General features: G+C 38.3%; 1 protein-coding gene across 38 annotated transcripts in view; it reads left to right on the top strand.

Annotated features, from left to right (window-relative positions):
- PDE4DIP (phosphodiesterase 4D interacting protein) overlaps window positions 1–22,226 on the top strand; it is a 224,037-nt gene that overhangs the window by 138,478 nt on the left and 63,333 nt on the right. For all 38 annotated transcript variants that reach the window (XR_009564256.2, XM_060300509.1, XM_060300663.1 and 35 more), the window contains 16 exons: window positions 1,816–1,947; window positions 2,673–2,792; window positions 3,033–3,125; window positions 3,261–3,473; window positions 4,364–4,522; window positions 5,387–5,500; window positions 5,690–5,827; window positions 6,540–6,719; window positions 7,630–7,824; window positions 10,226–10,393; window positions 10,565–10,646; window positions 14,191–14,282; window positions 18,503–18,619; window positions 19,013–19,150; window positions 20,373–20,485; window positions 21,620–21,747. Coding sequence is in view for 37 of the 38 variants with exons in the window: in XM_060300509.1 (XP_060156492.1) it covers window positions 1,816–1,947; window positions 2,673–2,792; window positions 3,033–3,125; window positions 3,261–3,473; window positions 4,364–4,522; window positions 5,387–5,500; window positions 5,690–5,827; window positions 6,540–6,719; window positions 7,630–7,824; window positions 10,226–10,393; window positions 10,565–10,646; window positions 14,191–14,282; window positions 18,503–18,619; window positions 19,013–19,150; window positions 20,373–20,485; window positions 21,620–21,747 (2,182 nt within the window). In the remaining variant the exon portion in view is untranslated. The remainder of the gene's footprint in view (window positions 1–1,815; window positions 1,948–2,672; window positions 2,793–3,032; window positions 3,126–3,260; window positions 3,474–4,363; window positions 4,523–5,386; window positions 5,501–5,689; window positions 5,828–6,539; window positions 6,720–7,629; window positions 7,825–10,225; window positions 10,394–10,564; window positions 10,647–14,190; window positions 14,283–18,502; window positions 18,620–19,012; window positions 19,151–20,372; window positions 20,486–21,619; window positions 21,748–22,226) is intronic.

Raw genomic sequence — 22,226 nt, 5'->3', positions numbered from 1 at the left:
AGCCCTGTGTGACTACTGAGCACTTGAAATGTGGCTAGTCCGAAATGAGATATGCTGTGAGTGTGAAGTATAACCTTAATTTTAAAGACTTATTATGGAAAGAATGTAAAGTATCTTGATAATTTCTATATTGAATACATGCTTATGATAATATTTTAGGTATAATATATTGGGTCAAAGAAAATGTTTTATTAAAATTAAGTTTACCTATTTATTTTTACTTTAGTCAGTGAAGATACTAGAAAATTTTAAATTACATGTGTGGCTCATATTATATTTCTCTTGGAAAGTGCTCCTCTAACCACGTAGGCTTTTCTCTTTCCCAGGGGCATATCTACCCGAGGTCTTTTCCGTTAGTTGATCCTCTGCCTGGATTATTCTTCTGAATAAGATTATTCTTGTTTTGCAGAGCTGGTTCTTTATCATGTAGATCTTAATTTAAATGCTGCCTGATAGAGACCTTCCACTCATCAACCACTTTAAAGTAACTTAACAACTTTGTCATGCTTTCCTATTTTATAGCATAGGGCTTGTCACTAGCTTATATTTAGTGTCTTTCCTTGTTCTTTTATCATTTAGCTCCCCACTCCAAATCCCACAGTGCTTTGCATATTAGGGGGTACTTCATAGATGTTTTAAAAAGTGATGAACAGCCCTGGAAGAATAGAAAAGATTTTTCTTCTGAAATCTTTATACTTCCAGTCAGTTGCTGTCAGGAAGGGGTTTAAGGTAAGCTGAAACCCCACTGCCTAGAAGGTGGTAATCAGAGCTTAAACATGTGAGGTAAAGAAAAAATGAATATAGCTGCCTTTTTTCTCTTCCTAATGGATTTGTATTTTCCCTAATGGGAGTGCAGGAGAAAGGGAGGGGGGATAGGCAGGGAGAGAAGAGATGGAATTTAATGCCACAGTGAATTGCTAAAGTTTTATTTTTGTATCTTAGCTCATAATGAATATTAGGTACAGTTCAGTAAGTTTAATCTTAGTCTGATCATCCCAAATATAAATAGATTTTTTTTTCACCTGAATCTTTTGGGTGAATCGATATTCCTATAAAACATACCTCCTTCCCAGACCCTATGGATTTTAAAATTTATTTTAATTTTTGTTACTTTTTATTTTGAAATAATTTCAAAGTTAGAGAAGTCATAAGAGAAGTACAAAGAACTCACAGATTCACCAGTTGCTATATGTTGCTACATTTGCTTTATCACTCTCACTGTTTATAGACACATTTTTTTTTATTCCTGAGTTATTTGAGAATTAGTTGCAGATATTATGCATCTTTACGCTCAATAAGCATGTATTTCCTAAAGACAAGGACATCTCTTACATAACTACAGTACAATTACCAAAGTTAGGAAATTTAGTATTGATTAAATACTATTATCTAATATATGGTCCATATTTGAAATCTACCCATTTTTCCAATAATGTGAATAGGCATGTTGTAAGAAAGATAGTTGAACTATAACTTTTTCTCCCTTAGGGATGGTGTGAGTTTGACCTTTTGAATTCCCTGATTGAAAATAGGATAAAGCAAATATTTGGTCATCATAAGCATTTAAAAAAATCCTCTCTTTAATCTCTGGATTACTTACTTTAACTGAATAGAGAAAGAGAAAGGTGGGGAGGGGAGCTAGAGAGGAAGTGAATCAGTACTCAGAATGCGGAACAGGACTGGCTTCAGGAATTACTGATAAGCCATTCGGCAACGCTGGTTTTCTAAGTCTCTGGCAAAAGATGCCAAAGACATTTGAAGATAAACTTTATCGTTGGCTACGCTTAACTTAATCGTCTCACTGCTTCTTCCTAGCCCACGACCGAAGAGTTACTCAGACAACCAAAGCTGAATTCGGGTGAGACCGGTACAACTCAGCAGGCTGTATCTGATTCCCATTTGACAGAACTCCAGGAAAAAATCCAGCAAACAGAGGCCACCAACAAGGTATCGGAGATCACAGGGTTTTTTGAGAATGTGACTGGCTCTAGCTGGGTCTGCGTTAACCTCTCCGAGTAGGACCTGGGAGATGGGTACTGTGTATGCCTGGTGCTCTGTGGAATATATTCTTAAAAGTGTAGTTCTTTCCTGTATCTCTCATCAAGATTTTAGCCTGCTCTGCACAGATCAGAATTTCTGGTGCCTTTTAGGTCTGATAATAAAACATGAGTGCAGTTTTCAACTGTATAAGGCACTGAGACAAGAGGTTCATGCTTTTGATTTTGGTTTAACTTCTTACCCCTTTAGAGCCCATGGGTTTTAACATCTGCTTAGAAGAAAATTCCCACAATTTGGGATGCTGTGCTCCTGGCTTTGTGTACCCTTGTTGTGTCCTGTCCTGTAGTAGATAGCAGAAGCTCCTTGGTCTTCGTGTAAAAGGTCCACAGTGACTCATGAGGACAAGTACCCCCAGTATGGCTGCCGTCATAGAGAAAGCACAGTGCATGAGAATTGAAGCAATTGAGTATTAAAAGAAGTATTTCACAGTTCCTGCTACTTTCTCTTGCTGATTGACTTAGGACTTTAATGGTTATGCTATGTGGGGAAAAATTAATAAGGTAATATTCCCTAAGAAATCCTTTAAACCTAGATTTGAGGAAGAACTTCATGGTTGCATTTGAGGTTAAAGGAAATCATTGACCTACCAAACTGTTTTTCTTTGCTGAATTCAGATTCTTCAAGAAAAACTGAATGAAATGAGCTGTGAACTAAAGTCCGCCCAGGAGTCGTCTCAGAAGCAAGATGGTACAATTCAAAACCTCAAGGAAACTCTGAAAAGCAGGGAAAATGAGGTAAAATGTTTGACAGTCAAGGACCCATGAGGAAACAATTTTTCCCATCAAAGTAGACAAGTATTCTATAATTTGTTGAATTGGATATTGTCAGACTAACAGATCTTAGCCTAGAGAAACTGTAGTCTCATCTAAATTGGAATTTTGGAATAGTCCTGCTTCTAAAATCTGTACAGGCGAGATAACGGAATTTATATTTAGCTTGCTAACATTTTTGGTACTCCCTGTCTTTGTTTTCAGACCGAGGAGTTGTACCAGGTGATCGAAGGTCAAAATGACACAATGGTAAAGCTTCGAGAAATGCTGCACCAGAGTCAGCTTGGACAACTTCATGTATGTGAGGGTCACCTGGGACAGGAGGCATCACTTGAGGATGTGCCACTCGCAGCCACAGTGTTGATCTTGTTGTTCTTGTCGGCTGCTCAGTGCTTGCCCTCCTTGTGATGATGATTCTCACTCTCTTTTCAGAACTCAGAGGGTACTTCCCCAGCTCAGCAACAGGTGGCTCTGCTTGACCTTCAGAGCGCTTTATTCTGCAGCCAGCTTGAAATACAGAAGCTCCAGAGGGTGGTACGACAAAAAGAACGGCAGCTGGCTGATGCCAGACGATGTGTGCAATTTGTAGAGGCTGCAGCACAGGAGAGAGAACAGCAGAAAGAAGCTTCTTGGAAACATAACCAAGTAAATCATTAATCATTTTGTGGCACTGTGTAAATGCAGACTTTGCCCTGATGGTAACTTTTTATAAGGATAGCTTGTGTTGAACCCTTGAGTCACTTACTTAATCTAAGTAATTCAGCTCAACATTTGTTGCCCTTATACCATGTGCCAGGTATTGGGGCTGTGTTCTGGAAATACAAGGGTGAATATCACAGGCTCTATTCCTCTTAAGTTACTTGTAATATCGTATGAAAGACAGTCACGTAAACAGTATTTCAATGTGGTAAATACTGTAGAAGAGGCATATAGGGGTCCTGTAGGAATATATACAAGGGACCGGGGAAGGGAATCAGGAAAGCTTCACAAAGGAGGAGATATGTGAGATTATTCTTGAAGGGTGGGTAAGAGTCAGCGAGACAGAAAAGTGGGAAGAACAACCAAGTCAGAGGAATGGCATGCACAATTAGTCATGTATGTTTTTTAAAATTAAAACACATAATTCTTAAATGGTTTCTTGTTCGCTTAGAGCAAATGCCATCTTTTTTTTTTTTTTTTTAAGATTTAAAAGGATAGGTAGGAATGTTGTATCCTTGAGCTTACTGTAAAGTAAAGGATCCAGGTTTATGGTAGAACAGAGTCTCACTTAGTACTTATATAGATGTATCATTTTTAAGCCAAAAATAAGTATTGAACTGTAATATCAAATTTACATCCTACGCCCATCCACGGGTCCCATGATTTCCCACATCATATCTGACTCATGTGTAGTAGTATCTCTAGAGTAATTTTAAGAATGGCACTTTTTGCTACTTTATTTTTTGTTCTCTGTGCTTTGAAAGTTTTAAGGCCTCCATATCTAATGACCATGTGAAAATTTTAGATTGTTTGAAAAGGGAATCTGTTTAATTCAGGAATTGCGAAAAGCCTTGCAGCAGCTACAAGGAGAATTGCAGAGTAAGGGCCAACAGCTTCATACCCTGGAGGCTGAGAAATACAATGAGATTCGCACCCAAGAGCAACACATCCAGCAGCTCAACCACAGTCTGAGTCACAAAGAGCAGCTGCTTCAGGTGAGTCCACAGAATGATTTCAAGTACAACTGGGTTCCTAGAGCTCGGGAATTGATGTTCATATTATCTCAAAACATTAGTCCACCTGTATTGAGTACCTGCTACATGTAGAACATTAAGAGGTGGGAATCAAGAGGATTCAGAAGAAATAGAAAGTACAGTCCGTCAACCAAGATGCTAACCAGCAAGTGTAGGAAACAAGAAATATAGACCTGACACAGTTAAGCAATAAATATTCAGCAAATAGTTATTAAGCACCTCTGTGAGTTAGATACTAGGCTAGGTATGAGGAAAATGAAGAGAAGATATGTCCACTGCTCCCACTGAAGACCTCTGTATAGAAATTTCCAGAGTTATATAGATGATAAAATGAAAGTTATAGGAAAAAATGGAGCACCAAAGAAGAGACTGATCAGTTCTACCACCTACTCTAAGCTTTAGTCACACCAGATCCCTTATATTTCGCTGAGCATATGATTTTTTCATGGTATACATACGTTGTGCCAGTTTTTTTCTCTGGTAGAGATACCCCACAGCCTCTTGGGAAACTCCTAGTCCTTTAAGACTCAGAGCAAATGTAACCTCTTTTGTGAGAACTTTAGTGACACCTTCAGGCAGAGTTAGGCAATGCAGCCCACGTTCCCCTAGTAGCTTGCTACATGCGTATATGTATACACCTGCGTATATGTGATGCAGAATAGTTGACATTCTGTATGTCTGTCATCTCTGCTAAACTGTGTTCCCCTTGAGAGTGATCACATTTTGTTTTTTATCCCGAATCACTCACAAATTCCTTGACAAAGTGGGGAAATTCAGTTAATACTGAATAAATGAATAAAGGAAAATATTTTTTGGTTTCATTAGGAATTTCGGGAGCTCCTACAGTATCGAAATAACTCGGACAAAACCCTTGAAGCAAATGAAATGTTGCTTGAGAAGCTTCGGCAAAGAATACAAGATAGAGATGTTGCTCTAGAGGTATGTACCATAATTTTGCTTATGATGCTGTGGATTATTTCATCCACAGGGGGACTTCAGAAATGTATTTACTTAATTTGCTGCTTTTGGGAGTTGGTTTTCCATTCCTTTATATTTGGAATCTTATTGAATAAGAGTGATCAGAATAGTGACTCTTGTGGAGCTTTGGGATGCTGACTTTGCTTGCAGCGGGCTATAGACGAGAAGTTCTCCAGTCTAGAAGAAAAAGAAAAAGAACTGCGTCAACTTTGTCTTGCCTTGAGAGAGCGAGATCATGACTTAGAGAGATTGCGCGGTATCCTCTCCTCCAATGAAGCTACCATGCAGGTAAGAGCAAAATCTGTCACGACTTGGTATCCCTCTCCCACTTGGATTCTAAACCTGAAACATCACCCCTTCCATCATTTTCTGAAAACCAGGATATTTGCTTTATTAAAAAATATATATACAAAAGCAAACAAAAATAGCAGTCATTAGTTCTGTCGTTATACATAAGGGAGTGAGAAGTTTTAGCACTTCTACTGTGAACTTTGTGGGAGAGGGCAGTGAATATGGATTTTTATACATAGTTCTAATTTAGTTCTAATCCTTGCTAATATTTATATACTTTTATATAAATGTTGCTCAGATGCAGCTATTATATTGTATTTTTCTCATTAATATTATGTACATGTCTGTGTACAGCCACAATCAGAACACTTGTTTCTCTTATTAATATTTACTCTGGGCTATTTTTATATATTTATTTTAGAGCTTAAATATCTAACCATCTGACACTTCTTGAAGTTCTTCACTTCCTCCAAAGTACTTCATTTAACACATACATCATACTTATCTCTCTACAAACTAGATGAGAGTTTCTAAAAGCAACAAATAGACTAGTATGGCATTGTTAGATTAGATACTACATTTTTTCCTTTTGCAAAAGAAATTGATAGATAACTTAGGAGATAATGTAAAGGTGGATCAGGTTTCCTGTTTATGCTGAGGAGTGTGGGGTGGCCCTTTGACTTAACGACTGCTTTCTTTGTGACTGTAGTGTATGGAGAGTCTCCTGAGGGCCAAAGGCCTGGAAGTGGAACAGTTGTCTGCCAGCTGTCAAAACCTCCAATGGCTGAAAGAAGAAATGGAAACGAAATTTAGCCATTGGCAGAAGGAGCAAGAAAGTATCATTCAGCAGCTACAGACATCTCTGCATGACAGGAACAAAGAAGTGGAGGCAAGAATTTAGTTAACTTAAGGGCAGCTGGTTTAGTGATGCCATAATCTCAGTCTTGCATTAGGACTCTTGAGGTCTGAGAGGCCGGCGACCCAAGTCTTTAATTCCATCCTGTCTCTGGGCAGGTCACTGGCTTTCACTGGGACTTCTTTTTCCTATACCTATAAACTCAAGGGGACAATTATCTTTCTCAAAGAAGTTATGTGAGAATTAATGAGATCTAGAAAATGTACCTACAGTACAATAGCTAACCTTTGTTATGGTGCTCATGCTGCGTCATGCACTTTCTTAAGAGCTTAATGGATGTCAATTCATTGAATCCTCGCAAATCTATGAGGTACATACTATTATTCCTCTTTGACAGACAAGGAAACAGACTTCTGAAGTGAAGCAACTTGTCCAAAGTGACATAGCTAATAAGTGGCAGAGCCAGTGTGCACCCCAGGCGATCTGGCTCCACAGTTTTAACCCCCATGTATTACCTCCAGTGTAGAACTAGCAGCTTCATCACCATGCTAATAAATACAGTGCTTGTTATTTTTTTCAGCTGATCATTTCGTGTTCCCCCTATAAAGTCAAACGGGAGTAGATAAATGAGATAAATGAACCGAGTGCCCATTTATCCGCACCTAACGTTATTATGTGCCCAGAGCATTATAGGGCAAGGACTTATTTTAGAAAACAATATGTAAGTTGCCATTCTAAGTATTTTTTTCTGTATTGTTAGTGTTCATTCACTGAGCATGTATTGACAGTCTTTTATGTGCCAGGCCTATGCTGGATCTGCGGGAACGAAAATGAATAAAACATCATACTTGCTCTCTCTTCTATGATAGATTCTTTTAAGCCCTTTGATATACAGTAGATGGAATTCTTTCCTCCAAAACTTACACTGTCTCTCCTGTATTAGGATCTTAGTGCAACATTGCTCTGCAAACTTGGACCAGGACAGAGTGAGATAGCTGAGGAGCTGTGCCAGCGTCTACAGCGAAAGGAAAGGATGCTGCAGGACCTTCTAAGTGATCGAAACAAACAAGTGGTGGAATATGAAATGGAGATTCAGGGCCTGCTTCAGTCCATGAGCAGCAGGGAGCAGGAGAGCCAAGTAAGGACTAATGCCCAGTCCAGAAGAGTACCACTTAGTGCGTTTATAGTCTGCACTATAGGAAGCATTAGAACTTTATAAAGTGTAAAATTTACGTCATTTTACAGTCCATTCTGTTAGTTCTTCTCCTTCAGCCTATTAACTAGACTACAGTTTTACATCAGTCATCAGAGTATGAAATATTTCTAGAACACTTTGCATTTGGAGGGTACCTAAATAATACATGTCCCCACTCATTAAATTCATTATGTACATTTTCTTTTCCTTAATGTTCTGATAATTTTGACAGAAAGGAATATAGGGTTCTGGAGTGTTTTGATTTTGATTCTAACTGATCAAGACTTGAGTGATATTTTGTTTCTAGCCAGGGTATGGGAAAACTTATACTTTCCATATTTTCTCTTAATTCATGTAAAATCTGAGTTATTTTAAGAGAGAAAAAAAAGTTTGTGTTTTTTCAAAGGCCATGATGAGAATAAACAATCTCATAGTAATACGGCATATAGTAATTTCAAAATAATGGTACACAAATATTTCAAAAGTAAATTCTTAACTTACCCTCCTTTTCACGTATCTTTCTCCTAAAGGCTAGAGAAAGTCTGGTATAGTTGACTTGTGCTGCATTTCAGGGACCAGTCACTCCGAATTCTCCCTAGTCAGTTCTCAGAGGGAACTAGATTCTTATCATTTGCCTATGTTATTTGACAATAATATTCTCTAATGCTTCCTTATATTATGGGATGGTTATATTCCACTCATCCAATTCTTAGGCCCACTGCAGTAAATACACATTTTGTTAGATACATGCTGCCATGTGCTGCAGAAATTGCTTCTGGAATAGACCTAACAAGATCATGGTGAATTATTTAAGTCTTTGGCAAGAGGCTAACAAGTCTTTGAGTTTTCTTTTTCACCCCTTTGTAATTTGAAAGAATTAGCCTTATAACACTTAATATACTGCTGGTAGTAAAATAATGGAATCTAGGAGATGCCTGAGATCACAAAAGATTTTCAGCGCAAGAAAAAGTGTAATGATTGTATTCTTCTAAATCTGCTTCTCGAATTTTATATGCAGAAAAATCCCTTGAATAGCTTTTTAAAAGCGTAGCCTCAAGAATTTGCATTTCTTATAAGCTTCCAGGTGATGGTGATGCCGCTGGTCCATGAGCCACACTTGGAGGAGCAGTGCTAAAAGCAGCACTGCTAGAAAAAGAGTACCAAGCCAGACAGATCATATATAGGGCACAAGATGTCTTGTGTATTATTCACTCTGTTTCTTCTCATAATTTCACAGAGATTTTTATTAGGGCAAATTAATAATGTACTGTTACCTCTAAGATGGTTATGTCCAAATCCCTGAAGAGTCTGAATTTTACATACTAAAACTGGAAGGTTATTCTTTTATTTCCCTTAGAAGTTATGACAAGAGCTCAGCTTCTTATTTAAAATAGTAGTAATTCTCCCAGAGACAGTCGATGCTATAATATAGCTAATATATTCATCATCTTATACCCTCTTTTAGTCTTAGTTTATTATTTCTAGATTTTCTGATTAAATGCAGACCTTGGTAGCATTTGTTTGTTCTAAATTTTTTCCTTATTGTACCATCATGTGTCTTAGAAAACTGTGGGATTTGAAATGAAATAAACTGGGTTTGGTGATTCTGAGGTTCAGATTCTCCTGATCATGTGGTCTGATAAAAATGTTTCTGTGTAATTGATTCATTCAATAAATAGGTCTCGAGTACCTGTGAATTGAGTGCCTACTATGTGCCAGACATTGTTCTGGGTGCTTGGGATTCAGCACTGAACAAAACATAGTACTTGCCCTCAGAAAACTTACATCCAGTTGGGGCAGGGCGGGGGGCTGGGGAGAGAGAGAGAGACAATAAATAGATATATTGATTACCGGTAAGTGCATTGTAAAAAGAATTTAGCATGACGGGAGAATTAGGAGTAGAGATGAGATTGCTGTTTTAGATAGGAAACGCAGACTAGGCCAATCTGATAAAGTTGACATTTGGCAAAGACCTTAAGGGAGTGTACCAAACAAATGTTTGGGCAAAGACCATTCAGGCCAAAGGCACATGAGTAAAGAAAGACATATGTTACCCAATTCAAACCAGAATCTTAATACCTTAGCCTGATAGTTCTAGCAGAACAAGTTTAGATTATTTTATCTGTGACAGATGTGTTATATTCCGTTTTTCCAATATTGTGCCTATGAGAGACTTTCTTTCCGCTCATTGACTATGGTTTTTCCTATAAAATAAAAGCAAGGAAACTATTTCTTAGGGCCCCACTGGCTTTTCTTAAATGGTTGGCTTTTAACAATGACATCAGAACACAAATTTTTTTTTATTAGAATATCTCTCTAATGTTATGTGTGTTTTCCTTACTAGGCTGCTGCAGAAAAGATGGTACAGGCCCTAATGGAAAGAAATTCAGAATTACAGGCCCTGCGCCAGTATTTAGGAGGGAAAGATTTCATGACGTCCCAGGCACTCATCTCTAACCAACCAGCTGAAGTTACCTCTGTCAGTCCCCATCTTCCAGAGCAGACTGATCAAGTAAGAACCATAGACTTGTATAGATGTTTATGCCAACTGCATTTTCTTTTTATATCTGAGGCATAAGTGTGATAATTTTAATATCAAGTTGTGCAAGAATGTTCCAAGTCCTTATCATTGTGATCATGGTTCCTGTATCTTCCTAAATCCCCCGACTCTTCCAATTTTTAGGGTTCAGTGCCTATACCCTCCAGAGATGATAGCACCTCACTGACTGACAAAGGGGATACTAGCATACCCAGGTCTGCGTTAGGTAAGTATCAAATTTCATTTCACTCAGGAACCTCTGTCTTTCCTTCCTGTAACTCTCTGTTAATAGGTTTGGCCAAGACTCTCTTTCTCTTCCTACCATAATGGAAAAAATAAGTTTGGATTCCACCGAAAGGCTGAAGACATGTGTCTTCTAGGGAGAACTGCCCTTGCCTTATTTTGAATTAAAAGTATTGCTCTGGCCACACGATTTGACTCAGAGAAACTGCATCCTAATTCTCTTTTTCAGTTAGCTTTGCAGGGATTCAGGAAGGCAGGAGGCAGGGTTTCCAAACCTGCACAGCAGGACCACAGGGCTGACGCTGTCTCCTGGGTACCTTAAGCAGGCTGAGGCTGCTCACTGTAAATTGACATAACCCACATTACAGTGTTGGGAGGGGTAGGCAGTGCCAAGCTCCCCTCCATCCAAGGGATGGTTATAGGCTTTGAACTCCCTAAAAACAGCTGAGCAAAACTCAAATGGGTGCCTTAAAGTCTCTGACTTTCACAGACCAAAAGTTTGGGATCTAGGGAAGCATCAAAGAAACTATTATCCAGTGAGTTCCAAACATAGGGGCTCACCATGGTTAGTGACTTGGTGATTCTAGTGCTATGATAAGAAATGTGGACTTGGAGAATTAACTTACGATTTTTTTAATGATTTTAAGAATGCATAAACTTTGTGTTATAGTGTAGGGTATTATGGAATTCATAGATAAGTTGTGCAAGTAGTCATTTTTTAGTGAGAAACTTTATGCTAGTTAAAGAGTAAAGGATGCTGGATTTGTTTAATTTACTCCGTAGTTACCTTTTTTTAAAAGCATCTTTCCCCAATTTTTTATTTTGCAAATTTCAAGCCTATAGAAAAGTGGCAAAAATAGTACAATGAATACCCATATACAGTTTTATTGAGATTCACCAATTGTTAACATTTTGCTACTTTTGCATTATTTCTTGCATGCACGCACACACAGATATAATGTTTTTTTCTGAACCATTTAAAAATTACAGAAATCATTGACACTTTATCCCTAAATACTTCATTATGTACTTCCTAAGAACAAGGGCATTGTCTTCCATAACTACAATATAATTATCATGCTCAGGAAATTTAGCTTTAATACAGTCCTAGTATCTAATGTACAGTCTATATTCAGAGTTCCCATTGTCCCAATAATATTCTTGATAGCTGGTTGTTCTCTTCCCTCAGGGATCATGCATTGCACCTACTTGTCATGGTTCTTTAGTCTCTTTTAATCTAGAACAGTTTTCTAGGCTTTTTTGTCTTTTTTGACATGGGCTTTCTTTGTCAATTGAAGTATAGTTGATTTACAATGTTGTGTTAATTTCTGATGTACAGCAAATTGATTCAGTTTTTTATATATATGTATATATTCTTTACCATATTCTTTTACATTATGGGTTATTACAGGATATTGAATATAGTTCCCTGTGCTGTACAGTGGGACCTTGTTGTTTATCCCTTCTATATATAATAGTTTGCATCTGCTAACCCCAGCCTCCCAATCCAACCCTTCCCCCCACCCCCCCACCCCCCGACAACCACAAGTCTGTTCTCTGACATTGGCATTTTTTAAAACTCTGGGCCAGCTAATGGCCCTCAATTTGGCTCTGATTGTTTCCTCATGGTTAGATCCAAGTTAAACATCTTTGGCAAGAATACTACATGGATGATGTCTTTCTCAGTGCATCACATCAGGAGCACATGGTATCAGTTTGTGTTATGCTCGGTGATATTAAGTTTAGTTGTTTGGTTAAGGTTGTATCTGCCAGATGTCTCCACTCTGAAGGCTCATTTTCCCCTTTGTAATTAATAAGTGATCTGCCAGCAAATGCCTTGAGATGTTGGTAGTTCTGCTTTCCCACAGTCATTCACCCAGTGGTTTTAGCATCCTTTGAGCTTGTTGGAACTCACTATTTGGTAGTTTAAAAAAGAGATTTTCTATTTCTAAAATTCCTTCTTTGTTTAGTAGTGTGTATTCTTTTATAAAGAAGAGATGCCCTTTCCCTATTCTTCCTACTCCGTTTGTTTATATCAGTATGGAGTACTGGGTTCTTTTTTTTAAAAAAATCATTGTATTATCCATTTCTGTCATTATTCCATTTGATAACCAAATTATCCCGGATTTGGCCAGTTGGAGCCCCTTCAAGCTGTTCCTCTGTCCTTTCAGTATTTCCCCATCTGTTTTTGAGCACTTCCATACTTTCTGGCACAATAAGGTGTTCTGTGATTTTCTTTTACTTTGCCTACCTCCGCCCTGAAATTATCCATTACTTCAAGGAGCTCTCTGGTTCCTTTTAGTGGGTAATGGCATTTATATACTAGTATCTGGATATAAGATAGGTTCATAGCTACAGGTATGTCATTTGCTTCTAGGCCCTTTTAAGTGAACAGAGCTAAGGATGTTTATATGTATATGTGTGAGCGTGTGTGTGTGTGTGTGTGCGCGTGTGTGTGTGTATATACACATACACATATATATGTATGTGTATATACACACACACACGCGCGCACACACACACACACACACACACATATATATATCTCCATTTGATACTGATTCCTCTAATTCCAGTTAAACAATACAAGTTCTTTCTTTCCGTTATTTTGTATTTGTATCTGCCTTCTCCCAACATTGAGAAACCTGGTTACCTGTAACATCACTATATTTATACATTTGCACAGTACACAAAAATAGTTTCAGAATGGCTACATGAATACCACTATCAACACTAAATCTATTAAATAATGTTCAAAATTTCTTTATAATTCTTTTTATCCTTAGAATATTTCCCACCAAGGGTGTACAGTTAGAATACTGAGTTCAAAAATTATTTGGATTAATTTTTTTTATTATCTTCTGGGTGGTTATCTTATCAATTTGCTATTTAGTTTCATTTATTTATGTTAGTATTCAGTGTTTGGCTTTTGCTTCCTCATTGTGGAACTAACTTTACACGTTAATAATAAAACATTAACGTGCTTCAAAGCTCAAAAATATAGAAAAGTGTACTCCGAAGTCCCATCTACTTCCCTGTCCTTTCTCTCCTATTTTTACTCATCCCCTGAAGACAATCAGTTTCATTTCTGAGGTACCCTTCCTGTGTTTCTTTTTGCAATAATAAGCAGATTAATTCTATGTGTATATGTGATGTGTATGTGTATGTTCTTATTTTCCCTTTTCCTAATATAAAACATACTTCACTAGATGTATTCTTCTGTGCCCAGCTTGTTGTACTTAATATCTTGGATATCACTCCATGTAAGTTCATTAAAGATATTCCTCATTCTTTTTTACAGCTATATATAGTATTTCACTGTGTGGATATACTATGCTTTATTCATTCTTTTATAGGCTTGTAGGTTGATTGCAGTATTTTGCTATTACAAATAATGCTGCAAAGAACAACCTGTGCATATGTGTTTTGTTGTTGTTGGGTTGTATCTTAAATTCCTTAGAAACAAGGCAGCAAAGATCACATTATGTTGATACTGATTATAACTAGCATTATGTATTCATTTTTAGGAGACTTGGATACAGTTGCAGGGCTGGAAAAAGAACTGAGTAATGCCAAAGAGGAACTTGAGCTCATGGCTAAAAAAGAAAGAGAAAGTCGGGTGAGTTTTCTTGTTAAGCCTAATTTCTTAATTCCTATTTTTTTCAAAATACTTCATATTTAAAAGAGTAAAATTCTCCAAGTATAATATCTGGGTCCAAATGCAGGTTGAGTCTTTTTGCTTTCTGGAGAAAAATAGAAATCCCTTTATATACACATTTCTCACCAAGATGCTCTTGTTATTTATAATGAGGATCATTAAAACTTTTTAAGTGCTGAAAAGACACAGCTTTCTCTGCCCATTGCTAACTGGAATAAAATAATTACAAAGGACTTGTGAAAAAATGAAGTGCTACATAATTGCTCCTTAGAATTATGACATTAGAGCCATGAAATTAGTTTTAGAAACATGAAACAGGAGAAATTTGAGAAGGACCCACTTTTATTGAGTACTTGCTATATGCAGTGCACTGTACTGGATACTTAAATTAGCACTAATACTTACAGCTCTGCTAAGTAAGTCATATTGGCCCTATTTTATAGATGAAGAAGCTGAAACACTGTTTTAAAACCTGGAGGTGGGGAAGAGTTATATGGCTATAAAATGCTAAAGCTAAGATTTAAACTCAAGTCTTCTGTGACTCAGAACACTTCCTAAGAAGTCATTTCCTGGAGCAGATAATTTTTCCCATTCATATGTTCTATTTCTAGCAATAGAGGTTTCATCAATTTTCTTAGAAGAGGCCTCTCAGCCTTACAGGATCCCTTCCACTTCTTCTTCCCCATACAGCTAGTTGTTTGTACTATGATGTAGAAGAAGCATTAGGTCCACAGTATAGAGTTATAGACTAAAACTGAAAGCCTTTATGTTACTATGACCTCTGTTTTAGATCGGTCAGTGTCATGGGTTCCTAAATTAAGTTTACCTGGCTAGTCTGTATAGCTCCTCAGTTTTGTTCTACCTCTTTGTCATAGTTACATCTATAATATAAAACCTGCATTCATATTTGTGATGAAATTATCTTATTGTACCTCTAATTTCTCTTTTCATTACCATATTTCTCCTTACGGAGTTATATGAATCAAGTTTTGAGGAAGTGAAATTGTGTGGCATTTAAAAAATACTAGTTTAAAAAATCCCCTAGTTCCCCTCCTTTTTCTTGGTTCTGCCCTAGCCACTATCATGTCAGATAATTTAGTTTCCACATTCTGTTCTATTTATCTCACATATACTCAATTAAGAGTAATGTTACTTTTGGTTTTGTCCTGTTTTCAGGATCATAAAATTATAATTACTATAAATGAATATTTTGAAGAAAAATATTTAAAAGAAAAAAATCGGTATTTTGAGTGAGTTATATTTAGCTCTATTGCTTACGTCTGTATGTTCTTAATCAACTACAACTTCTCAATTCAATGCTATGTATTTTCATTATCATATTTCCTCTAATATTAGGTATTTACCAAAGCCATATAGATTTTCCCAGATTTTTCAACATTCTCCCTACCCCCGTGAGATAATAGTAGTGGTGGTAATAATAGTTATCATTCACTGATTGCCTGCTATATGCCATGCACTTTAATACATTTTCTCTATTCTCACATAACCCTGAAAAGTAGATATTATTCCCATTTTACAGTTGAAGAATCTGAAGCTCAGTTTAAATTGCCTTGTTCGGGAGATTATGCCAAGATGTAAGACCCGTGTCTATCTGACTGCAGACCTTTAGCTTGCTGCAATAATGTTTTTTCTTCATGTTTTTGTGTTTCTTCAATGGTGCAACTACCTCGATATAAAATGGCAGAGGTCTCTGAAGAGAGCAATTAAGAGCACCCCTTTTTCCATACCCAAGATCTGAACAAAATGAGAAATGAAATAAAATAGTGGCAGGTAGTTTGGTACTTTATCAACTGTATTACTGATAAAGGTTTACCTAGAGAATTTAATGCAAGAACCAAGTGGGCCTGCTGGCCAATCCCCAGAATTAGGTAGACTTATCTGCCCAGACAGGCAACGCTGGGCCTCAGCAGACCATTCTGCATGGTGGGGAAGAGCTTGCCTTTGGAGAAGCAGTGGCTTCCTACAGGCAGCTGTCTCCCAAGAAGAGGAAAGGTGGAACTAGGTCAAGCTTGCTTGGTTTATTCTTCCCCAGTCTACTGTTAAGTCCCTTTGCCTGCCCAGGGTTGAGTGAGTAAAGGGGTGGAGAGAGGTCAGGAGTTACAGTAACTGAGCTCCTTCAACAAGGAAGGAAATATGAGGAGAAGCATTTCCTCCTGATCTGCTGCAGTAGCCCAGAATCATCAAATACCCTTGTATAGTTATAAACCATCATAAGCCCACACAGTGATTCTATAAGCATTGATGGAGTTAGAAGATACACAAGTAGGACTTCCCTGGTGGCGCAGTGGTTAAGAATCCGTCTGCCAACGCAGGGGACACGGGTTCAAGCCCTGGTCCAGGAAGATCCCACATGCCGCAGAGCAACTAAGTCCGTGCGCCACAACTACTGAGCCTGTGCTCTAGAGCGCACGAGCCCAACTACTGAGCCCTCATGCCACAACTACTGAAGCCCGCGCACCTAGAGCCCATGCCCTGCAGCATGAGAAACCACCACAATGAGAAGCCTGCGCACCTCATTGAAGAGTAGCTCCTGCTCACCACAACTAGAGAAAGTGCGCACGCAGCAATGAAGACCCAACGCAGCCAAAAATAAAATAAATAAGTAAATTTATTAAAGAAAAAAAAAAGATACACAAGTAAAATTTTTGTTGCTTATAACTTACGTTTTATATTACTTAAGGAAAAAGGTGCTGCTTCCTTTAGGAAGCTTGATTACACCTTAAACTAGCTGTGTGTCATCCATCTTCACTTGTCACAATTACTTTAAAAAAATTATCTCAAAATATTTCCTTGAAATGTTTACTTATAAATAACTTGCCATTACCATGAAGCATATAAGACATAGTCTGGTGGCTGTGACTCTACTTCCTTGAGTTTACTTTCTGGATCTACCACTTACTGGCTCTGATTTTGAACAAGTTCCTTAATTTCTCTCAGCCTCAGTCACCTCATCTGTAAATTGAGGAGTAGAAGAGTAGTTGTTCCGTAGGGTTGTTGGGAGGATTCACTCATTCTTTCATTCATCAGCTATATCGGTACCTTCTCTAAGCCAGGGCAAGTGGTGGGGATGAATAGGGAACAAAATCAACAAAGTCTCTGACCCTATGTAATTAATTCCTACTGGGGAGATTCAGACAACAAATAATACAATTACAGACTGTCATAAGCGATATGAGGGAAATAATAGAAAGTAACATGTATGGGACCGTTTGAGATAGAATGCTAGAGGAATGCTTCTCTGAGCAGATGCCGTGTAAGCTGGGACTCGAGGATGAGAAGGAGGCAACTCAGGAAGATATTTCAAGCAGAGGGAATAGTAGGTGCAAAGGCTCTGAGTCAAGAGAAAGTCTGGCATTCCTAGAACAGAAAAAGTCCAGTGTGCCTAGAAAACCATGAATGAGGTAGAAAATGGTTCATACTGAGGTTGAAAAAGTGGGCAGAAGCCAAGTCATTAGGTTTGTTAAAAGGATTAAATATATACAAAGTATTTTTTATAAGGCCTGGAACACAGTAATAAGCACCTAGTAAATGTTAGCAGCTGTGGAAATTATCATGATTTTTAGTGAAATTTGTCATAATCGAATATTTGGCTGTCATTTTCTGGTGAGGAGAGATGAAAGATACAACATTAAACGTTTAGGGCCTACAGTGTTAACTTTTGGTAGGACTTCTTCATAGGTGGTGGTGTGTTCTTCCATCAGGAGGTGTGTAATGTTTGGTGATCTCTTGTGATATTGATGATCGATGCCTCTATTAATTCATTAAGGCTTGCAAAAATGGAGATATTCTGTCTTTTTTTAATCTTTTAGCTGAAATACTTATGTAAAGAAAAACATCTATTCTTGCATCTGCTAATGGTAACCCATTTTTTAAAGTAGTATAATAAACTCATTAATTAAACAAATTTGGTATGTTTTGTAGTGCTAATAACAAAGATGGAGGATATCATTAAAACCACATTACAACTTCCCATGAAACACCTTTTAGTACTGCACAGTGCAGTTTATTGATCTGATCCAGTAGCGCACTATTCACGTTCTAGTTTCTATTTGCACTACTGGCTGATAAGATATGGAAAAGCATTTGCTTCAACGTTAAAATGAAATTGTGACACGTATTGTTTCCTCTACCCACTGACTTCAGGATTTCTTTCTCCACAGATGGAACTCTCCGCCCTGCAGTCCATGATGGCTGTGCAGGAGGAAGAGCTGCAGGTGCAGGCCGCTGATATGGAGTCCCTGACCAGGACAATACAGATTAAAGAAGACCTCATAAAGGTCTCTCAAAGCTTTTTAAAGACTATTGGAAATGATTACAGCTCAGAATACCTGTAGGGCATCTTCAGACAACACTTGGATACATTGAGTCTTCTTATGCACTGTTAGTTTGAGCCTCTTGATATTGACATATTCTCTCTGGTTTATGTCAGAGTTGCTAAGATTTCATAAAGAAGCTATTGTTACCGTCATACGGCTTATTAATATCCCACTTAAAGTATAGCAGACTATTTCAAGAGATTTGTTACTTTGTTTCTGTGCTGAATAGTGTTTTTATGACTTATGGGGTTGGCCAAAAAGTTCGTTTGGGTTTTTCCATAAGATCTTATGGAAAAACCCAAACTTTTTGGGCAACCCAATATTTTTATTACTATACTTGTTTTTGACTTTTAGGACCTGCAAATGCAGCTGGTTGATCCTGAAGACATACCAGCTATGGAACGCCTGACCCAAGAAGTCTTACTTCTTCGGGAAAAAGTTGCTTCAGTAGAATCACAGGGTCAGGAAACTTCCGGAAACCGAAGACAACAAGTAAGTTATTGAATTACAAACCTTATTTTTTACTGTGAGATAAACAATGAACAAGCCGTCAATCTCAATTACTTATGAAGGTGTCTGTTGATGGAATTTCATAGAAAATCTGTGCTCTAAAGTTCCCTGCCTTGGTCAGTAGCAGCCACAGATGCTGTTTTCTCATACGTGTAGTTCCTTTGTAACTGCTGCCCCATATGTGACCTCTCTTTAATGCCAAGCTTCTTAAAATGACCTGTTTGCCTGTACTCCTCCCTGTCTCCACTATCATCTCTCTCACTAACTACTCATCTCATTCCAAGCTAGCTTTTAAACTCTACCAGTTCACTTAAATAGATCTCTGCGGTTATGCACTATCGTAGCTCATCTTTGCACTTACTGTAGCTCACAATGACATGTGTCTGTGACTCATGAATGTCTTTTCCCCCCGCTAGATAGTAAGCTTCTCCTTAGAACAGAGTCTGGCACATAGAAGGCGCCCAATAAATGTTTAATGAATGAATGAAGAGTACTAGTAAGTCCTGTTGTATGTTTCCCTCTTGCCCTTCCTTGCTTTCTCTCCCACTCCTTCTTCTTGGCCTCTTGCCTGTCCTTCTGGCTTCGCTCTCCTCTTTCTTCTTCTTACTCCCATATTTGAATTCTGCCTGATAGAGGTTTTTTTTTTTTAATTAATTAATTTTATTTTATTTATTTTTGGCTGCGTTGGGTCTTCATTGCTGCGCACGGGCTTTCCCTAGTTGTGGCGAGCGAGGGCTACTCTTTGTTGTGGTGTGCAGGCTTCTCATTGTGGTGGTTTCTCTTGTTGCGGAGCACGGGCTCTGGGCGTGCGGGCTTCAGTAGTTGTGGCACGTGGGCTCAGTAGTTGTGGCCCGCGGGTTCTAGAGCGCAGGCTCAGTAGTTGTGGCTCACGGGCTTAGTTGCTCCGCGGCAAGTGGGATCTTCCTGGACCAGGGCTTGAACCCGTGTCCCCTCCATTGGCAGGCGGATTCTTAACCACTGCACCCACCAGGGAAGCCCCGATAGAGTTTTAAAGGTAAAAAAGGATAATATGGCATTGACTTGAAAACTGTAACATACTATATATAGAAAGGTTAAGTCAGTAATGAGATAGTGAGCTTTTTGAGTCATAGTTCACGCTAATACATTCTTTTGGTCTCTTTCTCAGGATTAACTGTGGCTTCCTGTCTCTATTTGCATGTTGCTTCTATTCTTTTTCCCTCAGTTGCTGCTGATGCTAGAAGGACTGGTAGATGAACGGAGTCGGCTCAATGAGGCCTTACAAGCAGAGAGACAGCTCTACAGCAGTCTTGTGAGGTTCCATGCCCATCCAGAGAGGTAAGAGAGTGACTGCACTGTTTTTCCTTTTATTCCTCATTAAGTGCAGATGCTTACAGTATACAAGGAGGGAGAAAAAGAAAATCATAACTGGGACTACCCGACTTGTCACTAGTTGTAGGGATTGCTCTGAGCCTCAGTGTCTACATCTTAAGTCAGGAGTAGCATCCATTTCATGTTGCTATTGCAAAGATCAAATGAGGAGACGTGTCAGGTGTCTAAAATAGTGCTTGCTTATAGTAAGCACTCATTGTGTGTTTCTTTCCTCTCTCTAATCCATGTCCTATTAAAGGCTGCTTCATTATAAGACTATAAAGGGCACTGATAGTCACTGAATATAACTGAAGAAGATATAATTGTTGTTATGGCTAATATTACCCCAGGATTACTCATAGCCATCATGATGAATCTATTTTCCTGTACCTCTTGATTTTTGGTCATGTATATTATATCCTTCTGGTTCATTTTATAGTCCCTTAATTATTTTTTCTTATTCTGCCTTCCCTCCTAGCCCCTTTCTCTCTTTCCTAATTTTTATTCTTTTACTATTCAGTTTTTTCTAATTTATTTTTGAGTTAAAAAATTTTTTTTCTTTCTCCTTCAAGAAAATGAAGGCAGAGGAAAGGTAAAATAGGACCATGTGTGTTACTTTATAAAGAATCTCTGCATCTTTGTGAACTGGATTCTTTTTCAGAGCACTGTCAGTTTTCGGTAACAAATGAGAAAACGAATATCTTCAGTAGCGACCCTACTTGGCTCAAGATCGATTCAGTTTGCATTTAGTTTTTACTGGGTTTTGGCTTTTCAGAAACTCACGCTTTTAGTTAAAAAATGAAATTTCTCTTAGTGGGCTATAAGGGTGTGAGATAAATATTAGGAACTCTAATTTTATGTCAAATTGGCCCAGAATCTAGGATAAAGGGACAAACTTTACAGAAAACAGGCCTTGCTAATCTACCAGCATTGAACACAAGGGCCACAACAAAGACCACATTCATTTACTGTGTCCTAGAGAACAATTACTCCAAAAGTCTCATGGCTCAGAGTGGCACTGATGGCTCTTTGGAAGCATCTATGGACTCATTACATTGATGGCTAATCCATTTTCCTTCCATGTATGGCATGTTTAATCAGCTCTGAGAGAGACCGAACTCTGCAGGTGGAACTAGAAGGGGCCCAGGTGATACGCAGTCGGCTAGAAGAAGTTCTTGGAAGAAGCCTGGAGCGCTTAAGCAGGCTGGAGACCCTGGCCGCCATTGGAGGTGGGGAACTGGAAAGTGTGCGAGTTCGTCACGAGCATGCCTTCTGAGCACTGGCGGGTCAGACTGCAGCCCGGGATGGAGACCCTTGTTTGCACTAACCAGAGAGCCTTGTCTGACTTTGGCAGAATTAAACAGTGACTTACTAATGATAGAACTGGTACAAGTAGCATCAACTACAAAGTGAAACTCACTTTAGTCTACCTGTATTTCACTGTACATAGCTGTCTCCAAGTTGAATCGTGGAGGTTACAAAGTATATTTGCGCACTATTAATCATTCCATTTTAGTTTTCCCACCTGTTTTCATTCTTTTCCCCAGCCCTTCCTTCTTTACCCTCATCCCTTCTACAGGCCAATAAAGTTTATTCCTCCCCCACTTTCACAGTCCATTTCATATGTTCCATATCATGTCATAAATGCATGCGTGTGTATTATTTTTGCCATTCAATCAACTCCTGCTCTTTGAGTGAGAGCAATTTT

The sequence above is a fragment of the Globicephala melas genome, chromosome 1, assembly GCF_963455315.2.
Source record: "Globicephala melas chromosome 1, mGloMel1.2, whole genome shotgun sequence".
In the NCBI taxonomy this organism is placed as follows: domain Eukaryota; kingdom Metazoa; phylum Chordata; class Mammalia; order Artiodactyla; family Delphinidae; genus Globicephala; species Globicephala melas.
This window is presented reverse-complemented; position numbering and strand designations above follow the sequence as displayed.